The 16,735-nt window shown below is 38.6% G+C and overlaps 3 protein-coding genes across 11 annotated transcripts in view; 1 reads left to right on the top strand and 2 right to left on the bottom strand.

Annotated features, from left to right (window-relative positions):
• Positions 1 to 16,735, top strand: part of LOC120430247 (beta-1,4-N-acetylgalactosaminyltransferase bre-4) — a 48,414-nt gene that overhangs the window by 14,597 nt on the left and 17,082 nt on the right. The window contains exon 1 of one of the 4 annotated variants that reach the window (XM_039595329.2): positions 15,843 to 15,979. The exons of 1 other annotated variant lie outside the window; for it this stretch is intronic. The gene's annotated coding sequence lies outside the window, so the exon portion shown is untranslated. Of the gene's footprint in view, positions 1 to 15,842; positions 15,980 to 16,735 lie in introns of those variants that run through there. 2 more of the 4 variants (XM_039595330.1, XM_039595331.2) reach the window with 2 other exon arrangements.
• On the bottom strand, positions 2,578 to 7,374 carry LOC120430246 (uncharacterized). Of its 4 annotated transcripts, XM_052707486.1 has the most exons (6): positions 7,234 to 7,374; positions 6,237 to 6,380; positions 5,770 to 6,174; positions 5,312 to 5,710; positions 4,198 to 4,623; positions 2,578 to 4,126 (listed from the first exon to the last, which is right to left on the bottom strand). In XM_052707486.1, exons 2-6 carry the CDS (start codon positions 6,253 to 6,255, stop codon positions 3,948 to 3,950), a joined length of 1,428 nt encoding a protein of 475 aa, XP_052563446.1. In that variant the 5' UTR covers positions 6,256 to 6,380; positions 7,234 to 7,374; the 3' UTR covers positions 2,578 to 3,947. The 4 variants fall into 4 exon arrangements, with proteins under 4 accessions (XP_052563446.1, XP_039451259.1, XP_039451261.1 ...); XM_039595325.2 differs by lacking the exon at positions 7,234 to 7,374 and having other exon boundaries at positions 6,237 to 7,040; XM_039595326.2 differs by lacking the exon at positions 7,234 to 7,374 and having other exon boundaries at positions 3,916 to 4,126; positions 4,187 to 4,623; positions 6,237 to 7,040.
• On the bottom strand, positions 7,188 to 8,793 carry LOC120430248 (E3 ubiquitin-protein ligase RNF166-like). Of its 3 annotated transcripts, none has more exons than XM_039595332.2 (4): positions 8,550 to 8,793; positions 8,065 to 8,466; positions 7,609 to 8,001; positions 7,188 to 7,428 (listed from the first exon to the last, which is right to left on the bottom strand). In XM_039595332.2, exons 1-4 carry the CDS (start codon positions 8,566 to 8,568, stop codon positions 7,238 to 7,240), a joined length of 1,005 nt encoding a protein of 334 aa, XP_039451266.1. In that variant the 5' UTR covers positions 8,569 to 8,793; the 3' UTR covers positions 7,188 to 7,237. The 3 variants fall into 3 exon arrangements, with proteins under 3 accessions (XP_039451266.1, XP_052563447.1, XP_039451268.1); XM_052707487.1 differs by having other exon boundaries at positions 8,065 to 8,487; XM_039595334.2 differs by having other exon boundaries at positions 8,535 to 8,792.

Here is a 16,735-nt window from a genome sequence, read left to right on the forward strand (position 1 = left end):
CATATTGCCACAACTCGTATGTTTCTGTAAATGTCCCCCCAGGCCCCGGGGGAACCTTCTTTGAGGGCACCGGCCACTCCAGGTTGTGGCCACTACTGTCGAAATGACCATTATTATGTTCAGTATCAAAAACCATGAATTTTGATACCCATATTGCCACAACTCGTATGTTTCTGTAAATGTCCCCCCAGGCCCCGGGGGAACCTTCTTTGAGGGCATCGGCCACTTCTGGTTTTGGCCACAACTGTCGAATTGGCCATTTTTCATGAGAACCGCCGCATCATAGCGACTTCCACGCCGTCCGCTTCGCTCGAATTTCCTCCTTCTGCTGCCGGTGGTTCTTCCTTCTGGTTGCTGGTCCTCTTCTTCTATTGGCCGCTGCTGCTGCTGCTCCGCGCCGGCCCGACGTGCACAGTTCGAGTGCTCGTTCCAAAGTGACTTGCTTTTGCGAAATTTTCTGCTTAAATAGCGGCACAGCCGGAGAACGGCACAAAAGAGGCGCGGTCTCGAATGCATACGCTCGCTCTGATTGGTCATCTGTCCGATTTGTACTGAAAAATTACTCATTTTGATTGCATGTTTTAAGTGCTTTAACTATGTTTAGTCAGACTATCTATGTAGTTAAACAATAGCTGAAGTCTTCCTCTTTCGATTGGTGGTCCAACCATCTGGATTGATTCACAGGGAAAAAAGATATAAGCGTTCAAAATGTCCCCTTTTTTAACGCTTAAAAGTGACGCTTTGGATCGAATTTCTGAACTGGCCCCCCAATATAGTAAGTAAAGACATAGTCCTATGTCAAAATGTCCATGTTTTCCATCAAAAAGTTCTAAATATTCGAAAATCAAATCTTCAGAGTGATCTTTTTTATAAAAACTAACTTGATCTACCTATGTGGTTCATGCCTTCCTCACTTTTAACCAACAATGGGTAATACGAGTGGTTTGGACACATACTTCAGCTATTTTTTTAGATCCAGAAAAATAAGTACACAGATATAATTTAAGTGGTCATACCTCGAGACGGGGTTGCCAGATTTTTAATGTTGTGGACTCGTTGGAAAGGTCATTCAATTACCTAACCAACGATGGGTCGGATGATAGATCCGGACATCGTTTACATACATTTAAGTGATTTCCGGCATCAAAAAAGTACAAATACATCACTTAAGTGGTCATAACGCGAGACAGGTCTTTCAATTACCTAACCATAGTTTACATACATTTAAGTGAGCTCCGGATTTATGTGAAAACACATTTTTATATATAACTTTTGAACTAGTTGTCGAAACTTCAAACAATTCAATAGCGATGTATGGGACCCTAAACCAAGTCGAATGCAAATGGTTTGGTCAAAATCGGTTCAGCCAGTGTTGAGAAAACTCAGTGTGAATTTTGGTCACATACATACATACACACACACATACACACACAGAGACATTTGTTCAGTTTTCGATTCTGAGTCGATATGTATATATGAAGGTGGGTCTTTGAGCTTTTAATAAAAAGTTCATTTTTAAGAGCAGTATTATAGCCTTACCTCAGTGAGGAAGGCAAAATGTTGTCTTTGCCATAGTTGTAAGTCATAATAATTCACGGACGGTGTAAATATACATGATTTTTATATTATTCTTCTTATATGATTGAGTTTAAAACAAGTATAAACATTGAAAAAATATAAAATCTATGCAACAGGTTTTGCAGGACTAATTTTTTTCCCTGACAAAAATCATGTCCACAAGGTATTTTCAAGCTAACATTTAAAAAAGCTTAAACACAACATTTTTACATTTCCAATTTTTAAATGTTCATACGACATTATTTTATTTCGAAAATAACTTGAAATTTCACGATCTGACTTTTCTAACCATTAGAATCGAATCAATATTTTCACAGATATTGTTAGTTGAAATATGAAGATTAATATAGCAGCCCACAGAAAACATCATTTTTATCATAATTATTTCCTTAAGAAGAGGCTTTCAGTACCTTGCAGGCCAAGGATTGATACCTAAGAGCATGCAATGGCACTGACCTTGTTGCGTGCTCTTCGGTTGACGTCCACGTAAGGAACATCCTGGAAGGAGCGTAACTAACTACATCCGTAGTTCTGTTAGATCATCCGAATTATCTTGATCAGAACAGTATAGCTCTGGTTCCTTGCGAGTGTCCTATTTTCTTACCTCCACGTTGGCTTGGTTTTCATGATGACCTAGCTGGTGGCCTGTGGAAACGGATCGTAAACCTTTGACCACCGCGGGTCAGAGTCGAGACGGCTAAAAGAAAGGGGCGCGACAATGTGGGAAAGGGAAGTAATTTGTGATTGTAGACGGTATTGTTTTGATTCGCAGTATGTTGAGTCAACTGCTGTGGATGTACCTGAAACATCGCACAACGGGGTTTCTCTTCTCTTCATTCTCAGCTACCACCTATCTCCTATTTTTATTTTGCTCTTCTGATTCCCAAATCTTCACTGATTCTTCTATTTAATATCCAACATTTGATTTTAATTTTACTAACTTTTGATTCTCTTATCTCTCAAAGCTTTTCCACTCTTTTCTATCAATTGATACTGCTGTAACAAACTTTGTTTTGTTTTTTTTTTTCCTTAAAAATATACTTTTCCTTAATGTACTAGTAATATCAAGTCTATTTATCATTCGCCTAATCTTTTTTGATTTTATTGCGAATTTATTTATTTGAATAATTCTTTATCTGTCCTATAAATTATCATTACTATAATCTAAGCTTGTTTTGTATCTCTATTTATTAACTATTGTCTAATTTTACATCTAATACATCTAGCTTCTCATTTTTATTCTTCAAAATACGCTCATCATTCTCTTACTATTGATACTTGATTTTTATAAAATAAATTCTCTTTTACTGTCAATTGTTTTCAATCTTCACCCTTTTTTTCAAACAAGTGAGGTTTGAGCCCTTACTCAATTTATGGAATGGTTAAAGGATTAACACAAATATTACTATTGTATTTTTGGTAAACTTTTATAACATGCTTAGGACCAAAAATTGTAACAAAACACCGCGACAAAAGAAATAGCAACAGATAAACAGACTCAACAATAGGGAAGATTTCTGGAGAAAACAATACACAGTAAATAACAATAAATTTTTGAATTCAAACTAAAAATAAAACAGTTTTTGCTTCAATGAAAGTTGATAGGCACACTATAAATGGTTAGCGCTTATACCTACTTACATCAAACCCTACTTAATGTACCACCCCCGGCCGAGTTAAAATGCGTAACCGGAAAAGAAGGTGTGCATGCCTGGCACGAACACTCAAAGCGTGTTCTAGCGTGCTGCTCGTACTGACTCAGAGCAAGGGTGAGATGTAGGTGTAAGGGCAGTGCGTGTTCGTCGGGAACCTAGTGCATAAGATCGGTCAAGACCCGTTCTTACACTGAAAATTGCGAATTGCGAAGAAGAGTACCTTATACCTTATAGTAGAGAATATTCTCAACATTTTAAGAATGTTTTTTTTTTTGGCTTAACTAACACAAATTTTTAAGAATATTGTTTCAAATAGAGTGTTTTAACCTTTTTAAAGTTACCTACCTATTTCATAATTGGTCATAATATTTTCATTAAGCTGTACTGCAAAAACCTGTCTTTTTGTGAATGGGAAAATCAAGAATAATCATTTGGATCAAATTTTAGCAATAAACATTGGATCGCCTCAGGCTATTTTTCCCTGTAAGTATACTACAATGTAATTCATGTCCCCCATTTGTCTGCAACCCTCAAAGTGTAACGTACGGGACCGGATTCGTCGGAAGTAATTACGGCCTGGTTTGCTCGTACAAACGCGTTTCAGTGCGGTTTACTTGAAGCATGATATTTCTCAATGTAGAAGTAAAGAGTAAACGTAGCACACTGGCTAGACATTCTGTAGAAAAAAGGAGGGTGATTCCACCATTTATTTCTTTACATCATAAAGAACCTGCTAACCTCCGCCCGACACACCGGACAGCTGTTGTTGCTCCTCAGCCAACGGCCAATGCAGTGCCCGTGGAACGCGTGCCCACAGGGTAGAAACTTCCGGCTGGCACTTAGCGTAACATCGTCCATGCAGATGGCACAGTCACCCTCGTGGGATGCTTGAACTGTAATGTGATTGGTATTCGATTAGAGTGTTTCGATTCGACATTTAAGAAGCTTCTTACAGCGATCTCACCGGCACTTTCCACGTCCCGATGGTCCTCGAGCAGGTGGCGCAGCAGGGTGCAATCCTCGAGCCGGAACTTCCGCCGGTAGGGCACCCGGAACGTCACGCAGATCGGACAGCGCACCTTGTGGCCGCGGCCACCGTCGGCGTGGTACTGCTGGCAGTGTTCCGTCAGGTCACGCACGTTAAAGTCCGTGTCTCCGCAGTGCGGACAGCAGTAGATCCGGATTTCGGTCTGCGGCGAGCGGACACACTCCATGCTGCGGGCCATCTCCGCTGGGGGCAGGATCGGTTGGACCGGGTGGTACGGGCGGTGCTTCCGGCTGGTGCGTTTGTCCTGTCGACACTGGTCACACTCGTCGTAGTCTTCGCACACCAGGCACGCGTACCGGAGGCCCTGGATGGTGGCCCGGTCGCAGCCATTGCACTGGACGTCTGAAGAGAGAAAGGGGAGGGAGATTTAGTACTATGAACTGAATTTTGAACGATGCACTCGAACCTGTGTGAACGGAACTTAGCTCGTACGACTTTGAGGACATCTGGTAAGATGCCATGATGCACCGAGATTCTTCGAGCGGAACTAAAACCGTTTTGAGCATTGCTTAGTGCTTTTGTACTAGCATGCAAATGATGCCAGAAGAGATAACACATAACTTGAAAACTTTCTACTATCTCTGTGCACTGATTTGCTATCATTTTCGATGTCCTTGCTGTGATAACACAACATGAGTCACAGTTTTCAGAAAATGTCATTGGAAATCTTATTAGAACCACTTATTGAAATCAGCATCAGCCGCAACATAGTATAGCAAAGAATTAAATAACAAAGCAAAATAATTATATATTTCAGATAACTAAATGTATGACAATAAGAACTCTTCAGTCGATCCGATTCGCGCGACACTCTGGACAAGTTGAACTGATGGCCAACCAATTTTGAATGCATTTTTCGTGAAACTTGTTGTGAATACACTGGAAATAATTCTTCCTCGCGGTACCTCCCGCCAGTTTAGATAGGCAAATTGGACAGTGGTTGATCTCCTGTTCCGGATTGTAATCTATTAAATTGTTGAAGGTAGTTGAACTATAATCCTATCTATGGTATAACTACCATAAGTGCTACCTTTGGGCAGGATCCCGTGATAATTCTTCAGATGATCCAGTAGCGAATCCTTCAGCAAGTAATATTTCTTGAACGGCGACCGATTCACACTGCATATTGGACAGCGAACGCGAATTTCTTGACTCTCGACGTGCAGCTCTCGGCAGTGATCCGATAGTCCTTGGGCATTGAACTCGTTTTCTCCGCAGAAAGGGCATCGATAGATATTCAACGATGAAGTTTTTTGAACTGCGTACAACTTTTTAGGAAGAACTGGTTGCATAGGATGATACGGCATATGAGTTTGATTGTGTTTCTTTGCCTTGTGACAATTTTCGCACAAATCGTAGTCATTGCATATTAGGCAGGAATGGTGGGGTTCCAAAATAGGTGTTTTCCTACACGTGTTGCAGAACATAACTGGAAAAGAAGCCGTTTGTTTGTACTGAGATTTCGGCTTAAATATTCATTAAACTTACATCGTCCTCGTTCACAATGACCTTTTTTCAGGTGATCGATGAACATTGCAAACGTTAAACTCTGCTCCAAAATGCAAAACGTCACACAAACGGGACACCGAACACGATCGTCATCTCCGTCATGTTTGATCTGACAGTGTTGTAAAAGTTTAGCCTCGGTCAGTATCCAAATCCCGCAATAGGGGCAGCATAGGCGAATGTCATCCTCCGGTGGGACTACACTGTTCACGTATTTGAAGAAATCTTGCTGGCTCAACACTGGCTGCATCGGATGATATGGCCGATGGGGTTTGCTGTAGTGCTTCTCCTCGTGGCACTTGCAACACAAATAATACTCGGGACATACCAAACACACGAAATGGCTCCATTTTATGTCCTTCTCGTGGCACACCGCACAGTTGAATTCTGAAACATAAAATTCCAAAATTAAGTTACAATGATCTGTCTCTAAATAAATATCCGCGAACCTCTGTAAACGTCAGCCATCGACAAATCAAAAATCCCCTGTTGATCGTGCGAAGCTCTCTGCCGGCTCAATGCAACTACAATTCCGAAACACTTTCTTCGAGTGCTGCTTAGTGGTGGACGTTATTGTTTTGCTGATGAAAGCGCTATTTGAAAGAGAATCGTAAGATAAGGTTTGCTCGACTGTACAGTCATCCCACATATTCTGAACACCCCCAAACTCGGAACACTTTTGTGGTAATTTGTCAATAAGATGCAAAATGCAACTTTTCTTTCGATCCTAATATTTTAGGACCTTGTTGAGGCCATTTTCCTGCTATTTCACTATTGAAAGTGGATTCTTTTAACAAAATACTGCATTTTTGCCTTCCTCACCTTACTGAGGAAAGGCTATAAAATCACTCGAAAAACGAAATTCCTAATTTGACCTCCTATACCCACCTTCATGTATACATATCGACTCAGAATCAAATTCTGAACAAATGTCTGTGTGTGTGGTGGGATGTTGATAAAAAAATTGCACTGGATTATCTCGGCACTTGCTGAACCAATTTGGACCGTTTTGGTCTCATTCGATCCGTCTTGGGGTGCATTTATGAAAATTCCTATTTTTAGATATTTTTTAAATAACAAAAATGTCATCTTTTGACCAATAGCAAAAGTTGGTCAAAATTCCTCTGGCAGTGTTGTCAACTTTATGGATTTTTTTTTTGGCTATATCAAATATTGGGGTTGGGAAATTATGAAAATATTCGAAAGTTGACACTCTTTAGTTTATACCCTGTTGGTGATGAACTTCTAAATGTTTCAGTTATAGTTGTTAACCTTCTAGCATTTTTTAGTTTTCAGTGTAGACGAATGAACTGATCTAAAAATTCAACAACTTTACTAAACCTTTCTGAAATTAAGGTAAGGAGCATTGGAAAAGTAGCAAGAAATGATTTTACAGCTCATAATTTTACATTAATTTTATTTTTAGTAGAAACGAATCATTAATACTTCACTAGGGCTTTTGCATTGCTCGACACACCGGACAGGTTGGGTTGATGGCCAACCATTCCCGGATGCATTTCTCGTGGAATTCCTCATGCCGACACTGGCAATACCTTTCCGTGACTATCTCAGCCTCCAGCTCCAGAAAGCATATCGAACATTCAATTGGTCTGATAACTTCCGGTTCTGGTTCTGGAGCTCCTGATGGGGACACTTGGTTAGATGGTTACAGTTAAGCTGGGTAATGGTAATTTGCAAATTGTTGCAATATTTGAGTGGGATTTTCTTTTGATCAAGAAAGTACATTTGATTTCTTGGAGTGTATTTGAATAACTTTACAACAATTCGTAAATTACCCACTGTTTTGAGCTACTTCGGTACCTTTCAATCCATGATAGTCTCTCAAATGGTCCAGCAGAGAGCACTTTAGGAGGGTAAAGTTTTTGTACGGAACTCGACAGACGCCGCAGATTGAACATCTGACCCGGATTCCTGGGCAATTCTGGTGCAGTTCTTGGCAATGATCCCTGAGACCACTGGCGCTGAGCTCGCCGTCTCCACAGTATGGACACCGGAAGATTCTTTCCGGAGGTGGATTCTGAACTGCGTACGCTTCCTTGGGCATAATTTGCTGCATCGGATGGTAAGGCAGATGGTGTTTGCTGAATCGCTTCCCAGTGTGACATTCTTCGCATAGGTCGTAGTTGTGGCACACTAAACACGCGTAGCGATTCCCCGCAAATGGTTTCTTCTGGCAAGTGGTACAGGATATACCTGAAACGGACAAAGAACAATCTTTAGAGGGTGAATATCTTCCAACTAGAACGTTCTACTCACCCTCATCTAGCTCGCTGTGCTCGTTCCGCAGATGTTCCAAAAACAATCCATCCAGCAGACTGTTTCCCGGAACGTTGTACGTCACACAAACCGGACATCGTACGGATTCGGCCTCTTCGGCATGATTCTGCTGGTTATGCTGCAGTAACGCTGCCAGATTCAACTCTCGTTCACCGCAAAATGGACAACACAGTCGAACCTCATCCACAGCGACTGCACTTTGAGTGGATTTGAAGAAATCTTCCCTACTAATTACCGACTGCATCGGATGGTGTGGCCGGTGCCGGGCAGTGCAACGTTTTTCCTCGTAACATTTCTGGCACAAATCGTAGTCCCAGCAAATCAGACACACGTAACGAGTCCCTACAAAGTCTTTACCATCGCAAACGCTGCAAGTTATTCCTGGAATCGATCGAATAACATCTTATCAAGATTGCGCAATAAGAAAAAAAAACTTTCCATCAACGCACTAAACTTTTACAAACCTGTATGAACATCAGCCATCTTTTCTCAAACTAAACCAACCGGAGTGACAAAAAAACACTGATTGTCGCAAAAAAAACGACGTGTTTCTTTACGTGGTGCGAGTCGGTGGCGGCGGCTCAAGTTTGCACAATTATCGCTTGTTCTGCATATCTCTTCGAAAAGTGTAAATCACCGCAACGACTTGAACGACTTGAGTCAGCGGCGTTGTTAACGGCCCGATTGCACTTGAATGAATGAATAAACTCAGCAATATCTCTGGACCGCCGACTGTATGTTTAGTGGAACTAAATGGAAGTTGCTAGAAAGTTAGGAAATATTTTATTTAAGATAAATAATCTTAAATTATAAGTACTCGAAGTCTACTTTGAATCTCAAATTTTATGGGGCTGTGATACCATCAAAACATGCATTTTTGTGGATCGTTTATTTCCCCGCTTGTATATTATATATTATGTACCGTTAAAAAAAGTTGCAAGCTACAAAACAGTATCGAAAAGTATTTCTTTTCGACGCAAGTGCTGAAAAGTTGCACATTTCAGCACTCAAAGAAATGATGAAGGCACTTTTCAGTACTGTTTTTTTATGCGATGAATAATTGACTGTTTTGAAACACGAAAATTTAACCGAAATAGATGAAAATTTTGATGTAAAATAAAACATTTTTTAGAACACAAGTCTGTCACTATTCCGAGATATAAATATTACCACTTTTAAACTATGTTAAGCAATATTCAGATCGATAACCAGAGAGTCGACTGTATTACAAAAGTCCAACTCCGCAATATTGGTCGCCATCTTGGATCAAATATTCCCAGATAACTTTGGATCAGGCTGAAACAGCTGTCCATATAAAAATGATACATGAAAATTCAAAAATCTGTATCTTTTGTCTTCGGCAAAGTTGTACGTATATGAATAGGGGCAGAAATTTCCAGAATAGGCAAAAAATCTTTGACCGGATTATAAATTTTTGAATAAATACTGATATAAAAAAAATTGCTGCCAGAACAACTAAAATTTCAGCAAAAGATATGTAATATTGCTCTGCTGAAAATTCTGTAATTTTCTTCTGTCAGTTTGACAGATCATTTGCTTAAGATTCAGCAATCGTTGCTTTGCTTTCTATTAAAAATGGTCTTCAATGCTGTTATTGATACTTATATTTCTCAAATCTCATTTGAAATTAAACAATACATTAAAAAATCTTATTTTTATCAGCTATTTTTTTCGATTCATGTTATTTTTGACTGCATATTCGTACATTGTTGTATTCGTAATTATTGTTTTTAGCTTGAAATAAAAAGTTGCAGGTTTAGGCAATCTTCCAAACCTTAAAAAAAAATTATCATCGAGGTATTTGTTATTCACATTTTCCTTGCCTTTGTTTCTGAACATCGCTTTAAAAGATTTCAAAATCAAACACAACACATTTTTTTGTTGCATTCAGTTATTTATTTTGCTGAAATGGCAATCCAAAATTTGATGTGGCATTGTTTCGATATAATTCTAAAAATCTATGTTTTCAGACCATTCCAATTGTTAGAGTTAATTTTAAAAATACATATTCGAAGGATCGAAAAATTGCACGAAGGTTTCATATTTTATTAAAATAATTTCAACTATTAAAACCGAACCTATAGTGATAACGATATCGCCAGGTAAAAATTAATGCTGATTAGAAAATATTCCGAAAAAGGTTGTTAACGCAACAAGGATAACCATCATTAATGAAAAATTTTTGATACTTAAATAGCACGGCCCGAAATGGAAAAGGCTATTTCATCTTCAGTCATTTCATTGTGATTCGCAAAATTTATAATTTCTACCCTGTATAGAGTCCTGAGACGGAGTTCTTCGTCGAAACATTGTTAATCTACCTGACCAAACTCTTAGAAAATCTTAAGAGGCAGTATTTGTAGATTCTGCTCGGTTTGTTCTAGAGGTCGTATCGAAGTGCTCCGATTTGGATGAAACTTTCAGCATTTGTTTGTCTATACATGAGATGAACTCATGCCAAATATGAGCCCTCTACGACAAAGGGAAGTGGGGTAAAACAGGCATTGAAGTTTGAGGTCCAAAAAACATGAAAAATCTTAAAATTGCTCGCATTTCCGTAAAACTTCATCAATTCCAGCTCTCTTAGATGCATTCGAATGGTCTTTTGAAGCCCTTCAAAATGTGCTAGAGACATCCAAGACTGGTTTGACTTTTTCTCATAGCTTTTGCAAATTACTGTTAAAAATGGATTTTTTTAAAACCTTAATAACTTTTTGCAACAGCCTCCAACACCCATACTCCCATAGGTCAAAAGTTAGGGAATTTCATGGACTATAAGGCACATTTTGAAGGGCTTCAAAATACCTTTCGAATGCATCTAAGAGAGTGGGAATTGATGAAGTTTTACGGAAATGCGAGAAATTTTAAGATTTTTCATGTTTTTCGGACCTCAAACTTCAATGCCCGTGTTACCCCACTTCCCTTTGTCGTAGAGGGCTCATATTTGGCATGAGTTCATCTCATGAATAGACAAACAAATGCTAAAAGTTTCATCCAAATCGGAGCACCTCGATACGAAATTAACTATTTGAATCCTTACGATTAAAAAGAGAAATTAGACCCTCAATAAACAAATTAATACTAGTTTGAGATTTATGTTTATTCAGCTACAAACTCTTCTCACACGCTGCAAACCAATAAAAGGATAATCGAGCGTGCTCAAGTAGTTGGCAGAGGATAACAGGCTTCAATCAACATTTTTCGCTTCTTTCAGTGCAAGTGCCAAAGAAGTGCACATCGTAGGACAGTCTTTCTCTTGAAGCGGGCTCATTTCGAAATGAAAATCAATGCTAAGAAGAAAAAAACATGAAGATACAAACTAACGACCATCCCATAACTCATCAAAATGAGCCCGACGAGCATGCGAATGTTTTCCAGAGATTAAACATGGAAGCAATGTTCTTGGACTCCCCGTTTTCGTCTTTCCTGGAGATTCAAGCCATTATCAGCCTGACCTACTACTGGCCGTGTACAGATTCGCCAAAACATGGTCCAATGCAAATTAGAAGGTTGCTAAAAACATTGCTGCATACATCCAGGGGTCACAAAATGCCCTGCTGCTGCCTGACCTAATGGTGCATAGTCTGGATCGATATCCGAAAATGTCACCCATAAATTTTGCAGTTCGGGGTTTGAGCCGGCAGGGGCTTTCATCCAAGGGAGTGAGAGTGAGGGTTGTAATGGAATTGAAATTTAATAATTGATTCCTACGTCACACTTTATCACGGAGAGTCGGATAACGCCGGGAATGCAGGGAAAAAGGTTTTTACTGTTTTTGTTTTGGTTTCACCAACAATGTGCAGTGCATTTTGATATCGCTTTTTAATAGCATGAGAGGGAAATGTGTAGCTTGATAAGTTTTTAATGGATTGTTCGCGATGAAAGCTGATTTGTCGTTAATTGTTACTTTGAGAGTTGTAATTCGCCTCTCGATAATACTAGTTGACTGCTTTTTATGAACAAAAAATGTGATCTTTCTGTAACTTTAACTTTAAAAAGTGGAATCAAGTCTTACATTACATGTATATTAAGTTTAGTCCCTCTGTTTCCCCCCGCTAAGTGTATAGTTTTAGAACGATAATATTTAAAAGTGTTTTTAACCGCCAGTTGAGCAAATTAATGCCTGGCATCTTTAAGAGCTGATGACGAAAGTGCAGAACAAACTTCTATCAGCAAAGATCAGTGTTGCGATCCTCACGCGCTCGTGAGCGCTCATTTTTCGCTCATTCGTGAGGAGGAGCGCTGCGCGAGCTAGCTCACGTTTGCCCGCGCTCACGTTTGCTCCGATTTTTTCAGCTCGCGTTTGCTCCACGCTCGCGCTCGCGCTCATATTTCGCTCACGGAGCGCTCATTTTGGAAGTATCGCTAATCGTTTTACGTTTTTGAGAAAGTTTTTTTTTTCAATTCTGATTGAGTTTTTTGCTTAAGGCGCAGCAGGGCAGTGGAAACATTACTTAGTGAACTTTTTTTTTTTGATGTCGTAATTGGAATAGCTTATTTTCATTAACTATGTGTTTGAATAATAGGTTGGATTCGCAAGGTACAAATCATTTTGAAGACCTACAGTCAGAGTTGAAAGTATAAATATTTTCGAATTAATAGGCCTTATCTTAATAAAAATTAAGGCAAGCAGAGACAGGTGCTGGGGAAGGGTATGGGCGCCTAAACAAAAGGGCCTAAAAACCTTAGAAAAAATTACAAAACAATTCAAGAAGATTTATGCTCTGGTAAGTTCGATTCAATGTTATGTGCTTGGTTGATTAAAATATAATATTAAACTGTTTTATGTACCTAAACTGTTTTTTGACTACCTTTCCAGAGTGCGGGTCAGAATGAGCTACCATTAAAAAAAATCATTCCGTTTAATAAATCGTTAAGTGATTTGAAACGGCTGATCATTTTTAATAAAGATAGTCCTTCTCTTTAATATTCTAGAAAATAGAGTAGAATTTTCCGAATATTAGAGATTTCTGGGTTTTTTAAAGGTATAATAAAACATATTTTAATATTTTGCTTTTTGGTGTTTTTTTAAAGGCCTATTCAGGGTATTCAAAAACACCCAAAAAGCACAAATAAATTGAGTTATTGGACCTTTTTTTAAAAAAAAATCTCCAGGTTCTAAAAACTTAAAATAAACATAATTCTCAATAAATTAAATTGTTTATACATATCAAGCAATACAATGTAATCGGTCAAATGTGGATTTTATAACAAACAGTGCATTTCTTCACGTCACTGAACTTTCCAAATCCATTTCATTACTTACTTTTATTTGTTTGACTACTCTCTTATTTGTTTTCGCTGCCTGTGCTGAGATAGTTCTAGAAACTTCATGACTAACGCGCAGCTGCTTCAACAGGAAAAAAAATCTACCTACTTTGGCTCACCAGCTCACGTGAGCGCAAAACGCTCCGGTGAGCGCGAGCGAGCACGAGCTACCTGATAAAAACTCACGCTCCAGCTGGAGCGAGCACGTCTTCCGTGAGCGCTCGCTCATTCGCAACCCTGCCAAAGACAAACATAATTTTTTTACCTGGACTTGTAAAACAAAAATTGTATGAAAACTTCTTTTTATTAATTTTGTATGTTTTAGATTTAATTAAATCAGTTATTTTAAAAACATTTTTAATTTTTTTTCTGTAATTTTATAGTTACATTTTACAAAAGGATAAAATTTGCAAATTTTTCATCTAAATTTTTCCCTGTGTTCACGAAAACAAATCACCTGTATAAATAGTACTGATATTTTTTGGTTGAATACTCTTGTATATAAAGTAGTCAATACAACCCGCAGATCTTTGTCAGTTGAAAACGTATCTCCTCCAGCAAGAAACCATGAAACTTTTGGGCCTACTTTTGGCACTGCTGGTCGCGGTTGCAGTCGGTTCCCCGGTGGCGCAGTTTAAGGTTGGTCTTTCGGCGACGCAAATAAATCCCGTCGGCGGCTGTAAAAATGCATTCTGCGGACCAGTGTTTCTGCCCTCGGTCGGAACTTCAACATTCAGCGACCGTGGAGCGTTGTCGTACGGATCGCCGAGGGTGGCTGCCTATGGGAAGTGATTTTTTTTTGTAGATTGAAGAAATTATAAATATATCGTGAGTAGATTGCAACAACATATTTGTCTATTTGTTTAACTAATCGTAAACGTAATTTTTGAAAGACTCTTTTTGAGAAAAGGCTTTGTGGGGTCTGTCTTGCTTAGTTTATGATTAATGCAAAATATATCAATATCTAGGTTTGATAAGTATATTATTCTATTGTGGATTTCTAATGAGGTTTCTTACGCATTTCCAGAAATTACTTAATCCAAATGGTGCCAACAATTGTTGTACTTGGTCATGTTCCAGCAATTTCCATCATACCAACACCCACCTACACATATCGCTGCCTTAGTTTTGCTTAGAGACGCTTTCCTACATAATATCTGAGAGTGAGACTGAGAGCAGTTTGTAAGGAGGGTTGTTGTCAGGGATGCCAGATACACAGATTTGTCTGTGTTTCACAGACATTTGAGCTTGTGTCAGACAATTTTTGAGGTGCACAGACTTTTTAAAAACTTCATTAAATTAATATTTTGTAAAAATATTAATCGAAACTTATTTCGTTAGTCTTCAAATGCTTAAAACACAATTTTTAATGGATTTCTATGACTGTAAATTGATATATTTAAATTTTAGACAATTGCACAGACATACACAGACTTTTTCACAGACATTTTAAAAAATCATGTGGCATCCCTGGTTGTTGTCCACCAAGTTGCGTGTGGGCTGACAATTACTATTAAAATGAACATTATACCAACCGACCAAGAGGGTCGTGGACAACCACGGCGGCGCACCCTTCTGACAGCTAAACCTTCCGGACTTTTGCCGCGCGACGCTACCGCAGGACATTAAACGATTACGGGGGCGCTAACACGGTGGCTAACACGACACGTGATTACACTTGGTACGCGTTGCCGTTTTGATTATTAGTGGAAACATTAGGAGAGTTGACCGAGTCACGTAGCCTAGTGGTAACGCTTCCGCCTTGTAAGCGGTAGATCGGGGTTCAAATCCCGGCTCGGACCAACACAACTGGTGATCGTTTCTTTCTGGATTCGATTGCTTAGTAAAGGGAAGGTAGTGCATCGTCACAAGCTGGATCTTATCAACGACACCTTAGGAAGGCGACCTATGGAATGTTAACATTAACCTTAACATGTTAACATTAGTTAAATTGAAAACTGCCACTGAATCCACTTTGCAAATGCCGGCCCCGATACTCTTCTAGGGTGTTCCCCTCAGGAACAGGGAAAGATTTACTTTTTACTTATTAGGAGAGTTTAATTGACATGGGAATTTTCGCATGAAATCTTAAAATTTTTAAAGTCAAATAATTACCTGATTTAATAAAATTACGTTCCACGATCTGAACGGCATTAGGCTTCATCCATAAAGTACGTCACGCTAAAATCAGCCAAAATTTGCCCCCCCCTCCCCCCCTTTGTCACGCTTTTCCTATACTTACAACACGCAATGTCACACTTGCTCAGACCCCCCCCCCCTCCCCCCCTAGAGCGTGACATACTTTATGGATGACGCCTTACTACCAGTTACTCATTGTCATAAAAGTGTTCAAACATTCCCTCGTTCAAGTACCTCATTCCATCGTTTCTTTTTTATTTTTAAGTTCAGTAGTGTGTACAATGTTTATGTTTGCACAATTTGATAAAACTAAATGGAGGCAAGATAGCTTTTATCACAAACGCCATACCGTCAGTCGCCGTTAGTATATTAAGTGAAATCGTCAGGACAGTGTAGTGCATCTTCCCAAAGGGAAAATAATTTGAAGACTCTAAGAAACTTTTCGAGCATTTGAATAGGTTTGTGAGTAAGTTAATTTATTGTAGTATTTATTAAATACCATGGCGAAAACCATTTGATAAAAACTTGCATGCTCTTTTCCCTTTGAACATTAACCTGAACATGTGATTGAACGTCAAAGTGCTGATGAGTCAACAAGCCTTTTTAATACATAATAAATTACACAATAAATTGGAACTTTTTTGTGTCAAATCAATCAAACTAGTAGCACTCAAGGTTTAAGCTATTGTGAATTAATCGATATCATTGCCCTATAAGTATGGCCCGGCAACCAACACTAACAACTTTGTGACGGAATCGCATGTCTTCTGTTGACCAACCAATTTGTCCTTATTTCTGCCTCTGATGAATGTTATTTAATAATTCATAATAATAAACACTGACAAAAAAACTAGTGAGTGATAGAAGTCTTTGACATCAAATTTAAAAAAAAAATATTTGGAAAGCCTAACTATTCATTTACAACTATTTTTAAATTTGCATCACACTTGAAAATTTCAAAAAATGGTGTTTTAGCTCTTCTAAAATTTAAGGATTGACCTTTCTAAAAATGTCTGTTAGAAAGAGCGAACAATTTTCCAAAAGAGCAATGGGGTTCTATCAGAGAGAAGGGATTTTTATTTTTATTTTTTTTCACGTTATGATTAATTGATTATTTGGCTGAGGCTTACTAGGCATAAGGATCGAATAAAAAAAAAATTGAAATTCCAAAGCATTTTTTATGGTTTTCACGTTTAGTTCTACGAAAAATGTTCGAAAAAGT

Source organism: Culex pipiens, chromosome 2, assembly GCF_016801865.2.
Source record: "Culex pipiens pallens isolate TS chromosome 2, TS_CPP_V2, whole genome shotgun sequence".
In the NCBI taxonomy this organism is placed as follows: domain Eukaryota; kingdom Metazoa; phylum Arthropoda; class Insecta; order Diptera; family Culicidae; genus Culex; species Culex pipiens.